The sequence below is a fragment of the Uloborus diversus genome, chromosome 1, assembly GCF_026930045.1.
Source record: "Uloborus diversus isolate 005 chromosome 1, Udiv.v.3.1, whole genome shotgun sequence".
NCBI lineage: Eukaryota > Metazoa > Arthropoda > Arachnida > Araneae > Uloboridae > Uloborus > Uloborus diversus.
In genome coordinates this window covers 115,431,685-115,447,731 of record NC_072731.1, presented here as the reverse complement: position 1 = coordinate 115,447,731, position 16,047 = coordinate 115,431,685, and the positions used below count along the sequence as shown (strand labels likewise).

At 38.6% G+C, this 16,047-nt stretch overlaps 1 protein-coding gene across 1 annotated transcript in view; it reads left to right on the top strand.

Moving 5' to 3' along the window:
• The window catches only part of LOC129231621 (inverted formin-2-like), a 220,468-nt gene that overhangs the window by 116,238 nt on the left and 88,183 nt on the right, over positions 1 to 16,047 (top strand). The window contains exons 4-5 of the mRNA XM_054865990.1: positions 1,284 to 1,446; positions 6,540 to 6,573. Of these exons, the coding sequence (XP_054721965.1) occupies positions 1,284 to 1,446; positions 6,540 to 6,573 (197 nt within the window). The remainder of the gene's footprint in view (positions 1 to 1,283; positions 1,447 to 6,539; positions 6,574 to 16,047) is intronic.

Below are 16,047 nucleotides of genomic sequence, written 5' to 3'. Positions count from 1 at the left end.
GTGCATAGGAGCTGGCTTGCTGATTGGCAGCAAGTCGTCTTTTCTGACGAATCACGCTTCAATTTGTGGCACCATGATGGCCGAATTCATGTCAGGCGCTGTGCTGGTGAACGGCACATTTCGGAGTGCATTATCGAACGCCACAGTGGACGAGCACCCGGAATTATGGTCTGGGGTGCCATAGCATATCATGGACGATCCCAATTGCTACGAATTGTGGACAATTCAAACAGTACCCGATACATAAACGAAGTTTTACAGCCCCAAGCTATTCCTTTCCTGCAAGGATTCCCAGGGACTGTATTCCAGCAGGATAATGCCTGTCCACATATCGCCAGGACAGTCAAATCCTATATTTATTCGCAGCAGGTACAACTTCTTCCTTGGCCTGCATATTCCCCGGATATGTCACCGATGGAACATGTGTGGGATTTCGTTGGGCGGCGTCTCGCTCGTAATCCTCGTCCTGTTGCTTCGATAGACGAACTTTGGTTGCGCATACAAACAATATGGAATACTCTTCCGCAAGCAGATATTCAACCTTTGTTTCAGTCTATGCCGAGTCATGTAGCAGCTCTTATTGCGGCGCGTGCTGGTCACACAAACTACTAATTTCTATCTCTTTTTATTGTTTGTTTGGTTTGAAAATGTAATCATTTATTTTTACCATTACCACTCAACTGTGTATTAAATTTCATTCAACTATGATTTTTGTAACAATATGTTTATGTAATATCGCTTGACATGTGATAAGGTGAGGAGAGAGGGTGAAGTGAAGTGCTGAAAAGAAGTGTGACATTATTTATGGTTTGCTTCTAAGTGCCATCCCAAATTCAATTGCATAGTTTATGAACTTATCAAACGCTTACGTTATCCTTTCCACAAAAGTAGAAGACTTTGATCAGCTTTTGATCCCGAAAAAGAGCACAGTTTCGAATTTTAATGAATCTCTACTCTCTACCTACACTAAACAAAGTACCTTTTAAAAAATAAATAAATAAATAAATTGAAAAAAGAAGAAAAAAAAAAACACTTCTAAACCTTTATCTTCCAAAAAATAAAATTGAATCTGAATCATGTTTTGTTGTTGTTTTTTCTCTCAAATATAGATTCATAGTTTCTAAATAGGAACATAGTTTATATAGAAAACATAGTTCAGGATTCAGCAAAGACAAAATAATAAATATATATATTGTCGAAGTGTCGGGAGTAATATTGTGTAACAAAAGAAGTATAGATGGTTTTCTAACAAATAGCTCTTAAACTTGTTTCTTCCTTTGCAGAAGCTGAGAAAAGGCTGCCGCTACCGTTTCCAGCCCGTTGTGGAAGAGATGAGATCCTCCGAGCTGTCGGACTACACCACGGCCCTGGTAGCATTCGTCAACTGCCTGATTATCTCTCCAGCGGCTTTAGAAGACAGAATACGCATCAGGAACGAGTTCCTGGGTGAGTACTTGGCAAAGAACGAGAAAATTCTTTGGTGTATAATTCTGTTTTCGCATAGACAGCAGCAACATTTTGTCTCCGACTTTCAGCGCACGTCATTGTTTGTGCACAATTTGAACTATCATCCTCGCGGGCATGTCAATCGCTTGCTCAGTGATAGTTTCATTCCCTGATTAAAAATGGCTTTTACTCAGAGGATCCTAATTTGTTGATCCAGTGTGATTTAAAATCCAGCAGGAAAGATGTCTTGGGTTAATTTCGTTGCTGTCGGTGCGAAATCATCAAATTGTTGATTCCCAATTTTCATTGAGATTACGGGTTGGTCTCGTTGCTGTTGGTATGAAATCATCAATTGTTGACTGCTCAATTTTCTTTGAAATCATGGGTTAGTCTTTTGTTGTCGATGTTAAATCCTCAATTGTTGACTCCCCAAGTTTCGTTAAGATCATCACGGGTTAGTCTCGTTGCTGTCGAAGTGAAATTATCAACTGTTGACTGGTTGATTCCCCACTTTTCGTTGAGATCACGGGTTGGTCTCGCTGCTCCTCAATCTTCGTTGTTATCATGGGTTAGTCTCGTTGCTGTCAGTAGGCGGTAATTAGCTGATTTCTTTTCATAATTTCTGTTGTTATATAATGTTCATATTCTGCTATTACATTAGGCTCATAACTTCTATAATTATTTTTCTTTTCATTTAATTATTATAATAAGCAAATCATAACAAAATCTTAGTTTTGTAATAGTTCTTCAATATGTACGTGCTTTAGCAAAATCACTGTAGCAGTGTTTGATTGTAGCACTCGCAAGAGCAAATGGGAAACTGCTCTGTTGCTTTTTTGTTAAAAACTAGGGTTCTCCGGCCTGCTTGCTATCTCTCACCAACCCCCGAAGATTGCTTCACACTCTTTTTGATTCTCAGAAATTTAAATCCTCCATTAGAAGAATCAGATTAAAAAAGCAATACGAGTTCCGTTTCGTGCAAAATGAAAATCTCCCTCTCCCTCCCTCCCGCATAAAATATAATTTAAGTAAAGAGCTTATGATGAGAACACAATCATGCTCCCACCCGAAGACAAAAAAAAAAAAACCTTGATAGAAAATGCTTAACCGAGATATTAAAAAATGTTTTGGAGAGCACCCTTTGCAAAGCTGTAGGTGCTACAGAGCTCCTGAGCATTGCAAAATAGCAGTTTCGTACGCTTGAAAAGTCTCTTTCAAATTCGTGATCTGCAAAAACTTATTTTGCTCCTTAGCTCCGGGCTTGAATTGATTTGAGCCTAGGACTTTTCGCTGAAATAGAAATCCTTATATCTGCTCGTCTAATTAATTAAGAAAATTGGAACAAGCTTTATTTGATACAGAACAAAAATATCTTTCGAACGACATAGATAGTTAAGGAGGATGGGGGAAATCTTTCATTCCTTTAAAAGGCAATTAACGCGAAATTTTAGCTTAAAAAAGTAATTACAAAATAAAAACTAATTTTTAACTTAAAACCAGGATTGTTTTTTGAAACACAAATTTAACAGGTCAAATTTGCAGCGGTCTCAAACTTGGGGGAGTGGGGGGCAAGAGAAAGAATTGCCCCAGAGCCCCAACTAGCTTTAGTCGAGCCCTGGGCACAAGCGTACGAACCTGCGCTACAAAATGTTACATTCATTGCTATTCCACTTTTCCAAAATTTTATTCATTCCAGCGTATCCGAACCACGCATTTGACTGTTTTGCATGTTTTTCATCGGAGTTGCTTCTGGCATTGCTTCGGAACTTCTGCCTAGAAAAAGTGACATCGAACGTGATTAGAATAAAACTTGATATGCACCTTGACCTCGAGATAAGCAGGAAATTATTTGAATCCTTCGTACGTTTCGCGAAAAGCTGATAAAACATATTTAATCCCTTAGGCAGAGTGCGATTTGATGTTTCCGCCACATAGATGAGGTTGTTCGATTACCACGGAAAAAGGTGTCGACACAAAGGTGTTTCGAAGATGGAACTGTTTTCGAATGATATTGATCTTTGCCACGTGAAATGCCATTTAGTAGAAATTCAGCCATTATTTACTCAGCAGCGAAATAGACTGCAACGAACGACCTTTTTGTAAAAATTCTAATCAAAGAATTTCACGGTACACACTCTGCAGCTCATCTGCTGATTAAATACCTTCTCTTGAGTTTCTGAAACATAAGTACTTGTGGTGTTCAACTTCAACTGATGCAGTTTTGAAAGTTCGTTTTTTGAAAATAATCTTCAGCGGAATTACAAGTGATTCATTTTCCGTTGGTTGTGGTGGATAAAAATTATAAATTAAGGAACAAACACAAGCATTTCTAAGTTACGAGAACTCCAAGTCCGTTGATTCTGAGATCCAAGTAGTCTCAATATATTATTGTGCTAAATTTGTTTAATAGATAGCACTAATTCCCCAGCGCATGAAAAAAAAAAAAAAAAAAACATTCAGTTTTTCGCTATGGTCGCCCTTTTTATTGTAGTCTTGCAATGGCTTAACAGAATGAATGTGGGTTCTTTTTTTTTTTTTTTTTTTTTTTTCAAAATGGAATAAAAGACAGCCTATCAGTAGCGGCTGACTGCACCAATCCGATCTGTCTTTCCAAATTTTTCCAAGGAGATTAGAAAGGGTATAAGCTAAGGACGCGCCGGATCGGTTGTAATCGGTAATCGTTCATAATGGGCCAAATTTTTGCCGATTAATCGGCGGGGAAAATATATTTTCAAATGCATTTTAATACTTTTAAAGTTTTTAAGTATTTTTTGAAAAAGAAATTAAGATTAATAGGTATAAATGCAGTGTTCGTATGTTTACTACACAGTAAAACTAGCGAAGTGGTCGATATATTTACTTGAAATTTTAACAAAACGTTCCTTTTATGTAGGCGAGGGGCTGAAGTAAATATTTAACCCGTTGCCAAAGGACTCTAAGAAATTTAGCTCTTTCACTCTTCTAATATCTAAAAATGCTGCTTCACACTGCCGTCTTTTAGAGTAGTGTCCCGTTCAACGGGATTGTACTGCAACCGAATGGATCCAGATCGACTTCAGCGACGAATGCAGATTCAATAAGGGCAATGATGACATTCGTGCATGTTTGTGAAGAATCCGTTGTGAACGTGCCAGTAGTGCGTTGACCGTTAAGCTGCACATCACACACAGAACTGGGGCGATGTTGTAGGGCACTATCATATACGAAACATGGATGCTCTTAATATTGATCCGCAACACCATGACAGCGTAACGTTACGTTCGTGGCCTGTTTCAGATGCATATATGTTGGCACTCATGGCGAGACTCCCTGAAGCCATTTTTTGACAGGAAAATGCTCTGTCACACACAGCAAAGGTGTCAGGAGACTTCCTTTTCCACGTTATTACCTTCTCTGGCCTGCTCAATCTACTGTTTTGTCACAGATCAAGTACATCTGGGATTACTTTGGATGGCAAGCTGAAGAGTCAGCGAGTTTGTTCGGAGTAGGACCATCTTGCAGTAAATGTGAAACAAAATGATGCAGGTATTACATGGTACAATACTTTTCAACCTCAATCCTCGCCAACAGTCCAACAGGGCACCTTCCATTCATTTGGGATTTTTCCTGCAATAGATAATCATTTTGTTTTCTTTTTGCAATCACTTTCTAATATCACTGTTGTTCTCACTCACGTATGTAAAATTTCGTTCCATTCTGAAAACTTTTTCTTGCAAGGGCGCCCATATAGGGGGGCAAGGGGGGACTCGAGCCCCCCCCCCCCTGAAATTAGAACTTTCTTGCTTTTAGTACCTTTTTCCTTGCAAAAATGTAAAAACATTTCTTCTCCAGCCATTAATGAATAAGTTGTTAAAAATGTCAAATTTTAATGACTCTTAATCTGTCCTGAAATTAGTTTCCACGAGGAAAATATATAGCTAAACCACGGGGGAAATATTTGAGCCCCCCCTTTCAACTTTGCATTTGAGCGCCCATGTCTTCTTAGTGCATCGATTTTTTCATTATAGTCTGAGGATAAGTCCTTACAGTTACCACATAAAGTAGCAGCAGACTGTCGCGCTGATATATTTTGTTGCCGTTTCAATCTAATTTAAATTCAGCACCTAACTACTGTGATTTCACACGGGTGGACACGGCCCATTAATGACAATTTTGAAGTGAACAAAATACATATCGTCGCTTCAGAGCAACACTAAGACAACTAATCCCAGGAAGAACAATGAGATATTCTTCTGTTGCTCTGAGGCGACCATAGACTAATAATAAGAGTAGACCGAGCTATGGCAACCCTTTTGCTGCTCATAAACCAAACCATGTGACTGGTGGATATCCTAGCAACAGCGGACGTTAATCGTAGCAGACGATCAACGCCAGCGCGAAATAAAATAAATAGAATTGATGGAACACGGAAAAATGATCTTTTATGGAGTCCGATTTGTAAATTTGTTATTCTAAGTTGTAAATATTTTGTTAATATAGTGAGTTTTTCGTTTAGATAGTATTGTGCATTTTCTTTAGTCAATTTCAATAACTCTCTAAGCCATAAAAGATGCAAGCGACCAAGAAGAATCAGCAAACGGTAAGATTTTTACCTAGTTTCAATTTAAGATACCGATTAGTACATTTTTGCGTTAACGCAAAACGTTTACGCCATTTCGTTCACGCCAACGCTGACAGCTCCAAATGAAATAAAAGTTACCGGAAACTGATCAAAAACTATTACTAATGTCAAAATAATGCATAACTAAAAGAAAAACAGTTCAATCTCTGCACCTGGAAGTTTTTTTTAATGAAAACACATTGTCTTAAAATACATGTCTTGTGCCAAACTATAGGTAATGCTGCCATCTAGCAACCATGCTGCCAAAGTCTTCGCCAAGCCCTTCCACTAGTCACATGATACATCTATGAACCAATTTTCTTCATCAGCAAGAATGAGAAAGCTCGGTCTATTCTTATTATTAGTCTATGGAGGCGACGATATAATGGTTGCTCACGGAGAGCTTTATTCATATTAACTTAATTTCGTCATTCGCTTTTTTTTCTTATGTTTGATTGCAGTGACTGTGACTTTAATCTTTTCTCTCTTTCAGGTTTGAAGATTCTAGAGGTCCTTAACAGATTTAGGTAGGTGTACCTTCTATTTCTTGTGATTAATGAGAATGAGATTCTGCCTTTCGCAAAGATACTGATTGCATAACTGGCAAGTAAATCTTTCCTGCGGAGCGAAGGTCTGTGCCTGGAACTATGTGCTTCAATGATCTATAGGGCTCTGTCGGTAAATAAATGATAATAAAGAAAGCCCTTTCAGACAAGCGTATAGTGTGTCTCCGATAAGTTGAGCTATGACCCTGACGATGTTTACCTCTTCTTCGGGAAAGGATAATTAATGCCCAGTTGAGTTTGGGTTACTTTCATATTAGTTTTGCAAAATTATTCCAACTCAAATCTGCACTAATAGCACGTACCTTTTTCACTGAACTTCTCAAAAAGATATATATTGTCAAGGTCATAGCTCAACTTGCCAAAACCGCACAATACTTAAGGTTTAAGATACCAAAAGAAACATCGTCGGTTAAAAGAAATAATTAGATTATAAATTCTCGCGTTTATTGAAAAGTTTAGCATTAAAACATTCAAAACAAACTGCAACAAAAAAATTAATTAATTAATTAAAAAAAAAACTTTACATCTAAAATAAATTGAGGGCAAACCGGATTTATCTTAAACGCTTACAATATCTATCCTACCCAGAGACGGCTATAGTATTTTTTTGCCACCCTAGGCGATATTAGTAAGTGCTGCCCCCCCACCCCCCCATTGGATAATAATAATTATAATAAAATAGAAATAATAGTGAATTTCTCAAAAATTAAAGTGAGTTTCTAGTTAAAATTCCAAACTGGGTTTTGCATATCCAAGCACTGGTACACACTTATTATTAAATACACACTAAATTATCTTTTTAACATTAAAATAGTGCATCTTATGCCATGAAACAGTTATTAATATTTTCAAAAGACTTAAATCACGCCATTTGCCACCTCTAAAATTACGAAATTTCCGATTAAATTCCAAATTATGCTTTTCATGTCCAAGGCTAGGCACCCATATAGGGGGGCAAGCGGGGACTCGAACGCCTCCCCCCCCCCTTTGAAATTAGAACTTCCTTGCTTTTAGTACTTTTTTCTTAACAAAAATGTAAAAACATTTCTTTTCCAGCTATTAATGAATAAATTATTTAAAATGTCAAATTTTAAGAACTTCTGTCTTGAAATTGGTTTCCATGGGGAAAATATCCAGCTAAACCTTGGAGAAAATATCTGAGCCCCCCCCCTTACAATTTTGCATATGGGTGCCCATTAGGGTGGATCGAAAAAAATGAAATTTCGAATTTGGAATACTCACCAAAAACTGTGCATGTGTAAGAATAATACACATGTAAAATATTATCAAGTTTGAAGAACTCCTTTAGGGTCCTACCAAGGCTTGAATTTCTCCAAAAATAGGAAAAAATGTCAGTTTTCCAAAATTTTTATGAAAATAATAAGGTTCAAAATTTTTGTTCTAATACCATTGAAGTGTTTCTTTTTAATACGCTTTTCATGTATCTTCAAAATTATTTACATTCTTTGCAGTATTAGGTTCGCAACAAGTTTGTAAAATTTCGTGAAATTTCCAAAAACTGACTTTTTTCAAGCCTTTTTGCACATTGCGGTATTTTTTCTTTTAAAGTCCCTTTTTTTTTTGCAATGACTGTGCAGAATGCAGTTTTAAATGGAAATAAAATTATACTTTATTATATTAAAAGCCCAGCACCTACGACAAGGAGCGTAATTGCTTCAAACTGGACCAGTGGTAAATTGTCGCACCTTTCTAGCAATTTACTTATTGGTCCTGCGAACATTCACATGGACCAGCAGTTTCACCATCAAGTAATGTGAACAAGCGACGCAAAGGCTGCTCGTATGCAGTTCGCACATTGACCATGGGACAGGACGTCCAATTTTATTCTCTATGGCCGTAATTGCACCGTTCTTTTTTTCTGGTATTTGTGGCCGTGCTATCACAGTCAAAAGTTGAAAGATCCTCACGGCCTCAACAAATTTTCAGTTCAAAAATCACATTGCTGTCGCGACATGTTTTCCCGTTCCAGAAGTTGGAATCACATGACCCAAATAAAGAGAATTGGATTTTTCAACTATGGATTCCTCGCTTATGGTTCTTCTATGGTATCTGTCTCCAACCATTTCTTTTTGTCATAGTTTTGTCTTTTCGGCTATCGAAAAATGTACTTTTCAAACCCTTTCACTTCTAGATTGCAGGTTTTGAAGAGAAGCACGTACTTCGTCTGTGATACCTGTGAAACTTCTGTCGCTGTCTTCGAATTTTATTCCTATCAACGACTTTAGAGCGATAATTATTTGACACAGTACCAAAATCCTGTAATGTTTCTGAAGCAAATGCTGCAGCACATCGCACATCTGTCAGAAATGCCGTATTGGTAGCACACTCTTGATAGCGTTGGCAGAGAAGGCCTCATTTGTTCCACTTTTGAAGTGATATCAACACCAAAAAATGTTGATGGCTCTGTTGGCGGGAGTATAGCCATTGCAAATTTTTCTTCTTCTGGAATTGAAACAAAATTTTGCTGTTCCTCATCAGTGTTATTACAGCATCTCGTTACGTGAGTGAAAATCGGGAAAAATTATTGATCCTGTTATTCAACGAAATGCCTATTTTTGCCACCCGGAAAATATTCTCTTGACAGTGATCACTGATGAACGAAGTACATCAGAGAACTGATTTTGCGAAGATTTTGAAGGCCAGACAATGGGCTTCTGTTCATGAAGAAATAAGAGTATTCTATAATTCAAGGATTAACTTAAACGCATCAGACTACTCTGATGTTATCAACCGGAATGTGCAATAACTGCCACCCCTCTTCTATTTTAGCTGAGATATTTAATGAAAGTCTTCAACAATAGATTGAAAACACCAACGCCAATTTTGCGTTCGTTTAGTTCTCCTGTCACACTCAGGTGGAGGAACGTGGTGGTTACAGAAGCTTATTTGTTTATGATAAGTCAATCGACAGGAGATGGCTTCATTAGAGCAAAAATCAAATCTCGAAGTATCATGTCATCGTTTGAATCAAAAAATGATTTCAAATGGGTTTCATGAATGGATGTGACGAACTACTGTTTTCTCTGGCTTTAACTAACTGATACTTTTCAAGTCCCTCATTTTGTTAAATACTGATGCTTATATGTCAGAGCGACTGTGTGTGAGTAGATATACATTCTTTGTAACCAATGCACTTCTCTCTTTGTTTTCTTTAGTTAATACAACTAAATGATTTTGATAGTTTATTTCTAATGCAAAATGAGTAATAAATTTATGCTTAATACATGTGGCACGGCAGATGGAAAAAGTAGAATGGAACTCGAAATGCAGCCACCTGTTTTAAGTGGATGCTGGGCAGTTAATGTAATAAAGTTTAACTTCACTTCCGTTTAAAACTGTATTCTGTACAGGCGTTGTAAAAAAGAAAACTGGACTTTAAAAGAAGAACTATTGCAATGTGCAAAAAAACTTTAAAAAAAAGTCAGTTTTTGGTTGATTTCGCGAAACTTAATGGTGCAAAGACTGTAAATAATTGTGAAGATACATGAAAAGAGTGTTCAAAGGAAGCATTTTAACCGTATTATAACAAAAATTTTAAACCTTATTATTTTCACTAAAATTTTGGAAAATTGACATTTTTTCCTATTTTTGGAGAAGTTCAAGCCTTGGTAGGACCCTCAAGGAGTTCTTCAAACTTAATAATATTTTACATGTGTATTGTTCTTACATATGCACAGCTTTTGGTGGGTATTCCAAATTAAGATTCGAAATTTCATTTTTTTTCGATCCACTCTAGTGCCCATGTGTCCAAGCACTGGTACACACTTCAAATTATTTTTTCTTTTTAATACTGAAGCCTTAGTGAATCTTATGGCGCTGAAACAGATATTCATACTTAAAACACAAATGTTTCAACTTCGAAATTTGCCGCCCCTAAAATTTGCCACCCCGAAAAATTTGCCGCCGAGAATTCGAAATTTGCCGCCCCGAAATTTGCCGCCCCTAAAAATTTGCCGCCCCAATCGGCCGCCTAGTTCGCCTACCCCAGGAGGCGAGATTGACCCTGACCCCTCTTAAAAAGAAAAGAAAAAGCAACAGAAACCAAGAATTTGTAGAGAAAATTTTAACATTCATGAGACGAGTTGAAGTAAAAACATGACGAATTTTTTAATTTTTATTATCAACGGATGTAAACTTTAAATTGCAATCTAAAACTTATGTTTTACTTTCTCCATAACAACTGGTATTTCAAATGTAGTTTAGGTGTCAAAATTTTGCAAAAACCAAAACTTTTTGCCAGCAACAGACGTAGTAGTTGCGGCTTATTGATTAAAGAGATGTACTCAAATCTGAAAAATGGCATCATTGAAAAGCTTTGTGTGAAGTTCAACGTGTGAAAAGTTTCTTCCTAATTTCCTCTATAATCTTTCACACGCGTTTTTTTATGCGCAATTTTCCTAATTTTTAAAGACAACTCAGCGTTCTTGGAAATGTGTTTAACACCGAAGCAAATGATTATTTAATGCAATGGAAAATGTCGGAATGAATGATTTGCATTTCCGATATCGAGTGAAAACTTAATCCACAGCCATTACTCATGGAGAACACGTTACGTCTCTATGATGAAAAAGCAACAACATTAATTTATTTCACAGCACTGATGGCAACGGTTCAAATCTTTGGCAAGCCTCCAAATGCATTTCTCTTGTATGCAGTTATAGAGTAGCAGAAATATGTGTAGCTCAAGTAAAAGAAGGAAAAAAAACATATTCTTGAATATAAATTTAATTAAGCAGGCAAGTGAAAGGAAGTGAAAAAATAACAGAAAATCGTGCATGATTTCTTAACCAAGCATTTGAAAAAAAAGAAAATAGAAAAAAAACTTTATCCCATTTATCATCAAACTAGTTGATGTCAAGTTGAAATGAATAATGATATAGATTCGTTTTTTCCGTTTTAAATTGAGCTGTTGGAAATATTCCCTGAAAAAGTTGGAAACGCGTGTCCTGTCTTGATCGAAGAATTAATACATTATTGCAAGTTTCCCATATTAAACGTAGCTGTTGTTATAGTGATATTTGTAACACATACTTGTATAGGACATTAAATGTTGCTAATTTTGAAAGATGATGTTGGAAAGAATGATAAAGAACAAAAAACTACTTCTTTGCAGAAGAGAAAGTTCCTATCAATGGCCCATTTGAACAAAAATTCCATAAAACCGTCACATTTAGTTTGTAAATACTAAAAAAAAAAAAAAGGAGAATATGATTGGTTTAATGATGAAAACCGATTGTCTTCACTGAGTCAATATGTTCCTGCAACACGTTTTAGTCACCATTACAAAAATTATTGTTACAAATTCTGTAAATAGTAATTATTGTAGGAACGTAACCTGTAAATAGTTTCCCGTAATGAATATACAACCCCTTTTTCATATGGCTAAAGTATACGATCCCTATTTCCTTTTTGTTCATTGATAAAATTTGATAACGGTCTACTACTTTACAGAAGCGTGTGGAATATTTGAGAAATTTCTTTTCGGTGTATTTAAGCCGTTAGCGATGGATAAACAGTTAGTTTCGATTGATATTTCGAACTGAGAGCATTTTTGCTCTGTTTATTGCGAGGCATTTCGCTGTGTTGTTTTCGTATTTGGAAGTAAATACGTGTGTAAACGTTGAGTTTACGGTGTTGTGTGATAATTGCTTAATTGCTGATGAATAATTTAGCAGTTGTTGACGATCTTTCCTGTACATAGTGTAAATAAATTTCCTGTGCTTTTATCAAGAACTGTGTCTTCATTTCAAGAAAGTGGAAGTCGCACCGAATCCGTTACAATTTGGCGCCCAACGTGGGGCTACTTTAGGACTTTCTTGGAGTAAGTGTGGCTTTGGACATTTTTTCATAAAAACTTTTTGAATTTGGACTTTAATTTTATGGTGATTACTCGCGCAATGGATGAACAATTAAAACAACTTCTTGATGCAATCAACTCTGTTAAAAATGAATTGGCGGCTAATCAAGACCAATTAAAAAGTGATTTGACTGCAAGTTTTACTGCAAATCAAGAACAATTAAAAAATGATATGGCGGCTAATCAAGAACAATTAAAAAATGATATGGCGGCTAATCAAGAACAATTAAAAAGTGATCTGACTGCAAGTATGTTGGCAAATCAAGACCAGTTAAAAAGCGATTTAACGGTGCTGAAAAAGGACTTAACGTCTAACCAAGAAGAAATTAAAAACGACCTTATTTCGGTAAAGACTGTGATGGAAAATAAATTTAATGACATAGAGCATCGAGTTGATACTATTGAAGAAAAATTTGATAACGTTGGAAGCCGATTCAATGCTGTAGAAAATAAATTTGAAGAAGAAGATAGAAGATTTCATCTAATTAAAGAAGAGATCTTTAAGGACGTGGAAAGGAGATTGGCGACCGCGGAAAGCAGCTCTGTACAGTTTGGCGCTCCCACATCGGTTGCTCGACCGTCCATTAAACTTGCCACATTTGATGGGAAAACTTCGTGGCAGGTTTACAAAACTCAGTTCATGATAGTGGCGGAAGCGAACGGATGGGACTCTGCTACCAAGGCCTGCCATCTTGCAGCATCCCTGAGAGGTGACGCAGCGGACATTCTTCAGACCCTTCCTGACAGCCAGCGCCTGGATTTCGCCGCCCTCACAGCTGCGTTGGAGCTTCGCTTCGGTGAGAAGTGCCAGAAAGATTTCAGCCAACTCCAGTTGAAGTCCCGTTTCCAGAAAACCGGGGAATCCCTGCAAGAGCTAGCGGCGGACATCGAGAGACTGTCTCATCTTGCTTTTTGCGACTGTCCTGCGGATGTTCGAGACAACTTAGCACTCAACTACTTCATCGACGGAGTTCGAAATCCTGAAATCCAGAAAGCCCTCCGGATGGCGGATGTAAACGACCTGAAATCTGCTTTGGTGTATGCGATGAGATACGAGGCCGCCCAAGGAGCAACCCGTGTGGATCGCCATCCCATCCGTACTCTGGCAGCTGAGGAGTCTGATTCCAGGTCGTCCCATCTCGCTGAACTTGAGAGACAACTCGGTGACTTGGCAAGACATCTGAACAGCATAACAGCCCAAAAGAAACAAGAGCAGAAGTGCTGGAAATGCGGTAGTGCAGGGCACCTGCGAAGGAGTTGTCCGGCTCGCCATGCTACGCGAGGGAAGGAAAACACCACCACCAGAGCTCTGCAGATTTCCTCTTCTAGTAGTGGCAGTGATGGACTTTTCATTTACGCACATGTAAATGGAAATCCTTGCAAACTGATTGTCGACACTGGAGCCAATGTGACAATCGTTAGGACAGATGTGGCTCGTGAATTTGGATTGAAACTGTTGTGGACATCGCCACGCGTAAGTCTCCAGACGGTGACAGGTGACAAAATTGAGATTGAGGGTAAAGTGGACTTGGAAATAGTGTTTGGGAATGCCACCTACCATCATACGGCATTCGTTGCTGATATCACGGACCCCTCCATTCTCTGATTGGACTTTTTAAAGAAATACGACTTCACCCTTGACTTCAAGACTAATGAACTGCACTCGATGAGAGAAGACATAGCCATCTTCAACGCAGAAAATGATGTAAAATCCGCTCATCAAATAATAGCGCAAACAGATACATCGATTCCCTCAAGGTCAGAATCATTAATACCTGGCTCCATGGAAGAAAGCAATATTTTTCGATTTGGACTCATTGAATACCCCAACTTAAGCAATAACCCAAAAGGAGTGCTGGTAGCATCTACGCTTGTGGACCTTTCTAAGGATGTAATTTCTGTGAGAGTCGCCAACGTGAGTGAAAGGCCAAGGAATATACGAAAAGGTGAAGTGTTGGCAACTTGTACTCCAGTAAACTGCATCATTAGAAGAATCAATTCCCCCGAGACTGTGTCTTCTGAGTCCTTGACATCGAAGTTAATTGGGAGTGCGCCATTATCGAAAGATCAAAGAACTGCTGCGGAACAATTGGTGGAGGACTTCAAGCATCTGTTTTCATCTACATCGGAGGATGTGGGCAGGACGAATTTAACGCAGCATAGGATCTACACTGGAGAACACCTCCCTATTAAACAGCATCCAAGACGACTACCGTTCGCCAAGAAGGAAGAGGTTGAGACCCTCCTGAAAGAGATGAAGGAGAATGATGTAATCGAACTTTCATCCAGTCCTTGGGCCTCTCCCATCGTCTTAGTCCGAAAGAAAATGGCTCCACCAGATTTTGTGTCGATTACCGACGGCTGAATGAAATCACCAAGAAAGACAGTTACCCTCTTCCACGGATAGACGACACCTTAGACACTCTTTCCGGACACAAGTGGTTTTCGACCCTGGACTTGAAGAGCGGCTACTGGCAGGTTGAGATACACCCTGATGACCGAGAGAAGACAGCGTTTACAACTGTACAAGGCTTATGGCAGTTTAAAGTGATGCCCTTCGGCCTCTGCAATGCACCAGCTACGTTCGAGCGTCTTATGGAGACAGTGTTAAGAGGACTTTCCTACGAATCCTGTCTGGTCTACTTAGACGATATCATCATCGTGGGACGCAGTTTCGAAGAACATCTGGCAAATCTTAGGAAGGTGCTGCAAAAGCTTAAGGAAGCCAATCTGAAGTTAAGCCCGTCCAAATGTAATTTGTTCCGCCGGGAAGTGAACTACCTTGGTCACATCATCTCTTCTGAGGGTGTACAAACCGATCCAGAGAAGGTATCTGCGGTCAGGAGTTGGAGTCGTCCCGAAAACATCCATCAGTTGCGAAGTTTCCTGGGGCTCTGCACGTACTACAGGAAGTTTGTGAGGGGTTTTTCCAACATTGCACGACCTTTGCATAAGCTGACGGAGAGCAAGCAAAAGTTTGAATGGTCCAAAGAATGCGAAGATGCATTTCTACGACTGAAGGAGGCTTTAACATCAACGCCTATCCTCGCCTATCCTCAGCCTGAAAAATCCTTCATCCTGGACACTGATGCGAGCAACGAGGGAATTGGAGCTGTTTTATCCCAAGAAATTGACGGCAATGAACATGTCATCGCTTACTGGAGCAAATGCTTATCAAAGTCGGAGCGAAATTACTGCGTCACCAGAAAGGAGTTACTGGCCATAGTGAAAGCTGTAGAACACTTCTATCATTACCTCTACGGCCGAAAATTTCTGCTTCGGACAGATCATGCCTCGTTAACTTGGCTTTTGAACTTCAGGAATCCAGAAGGCCAGATAGCCAGGTGGATACAGCGGCTCCAGGAATATGACATGGAGATCAAGCACCGAAAAGGGTTGTCTCACGGTAATGCAGACGCTTTATCAAGGAGACCCTGTCCTGAGAAATGCAATTATTATTCCCGAATCGAGAAACAGTATGGAACGACTAGCCCTACTGCCTATCAGGTGACAGTGACTCCAACATCTTCAGAACCTGATCCATGGAGTGACGACCA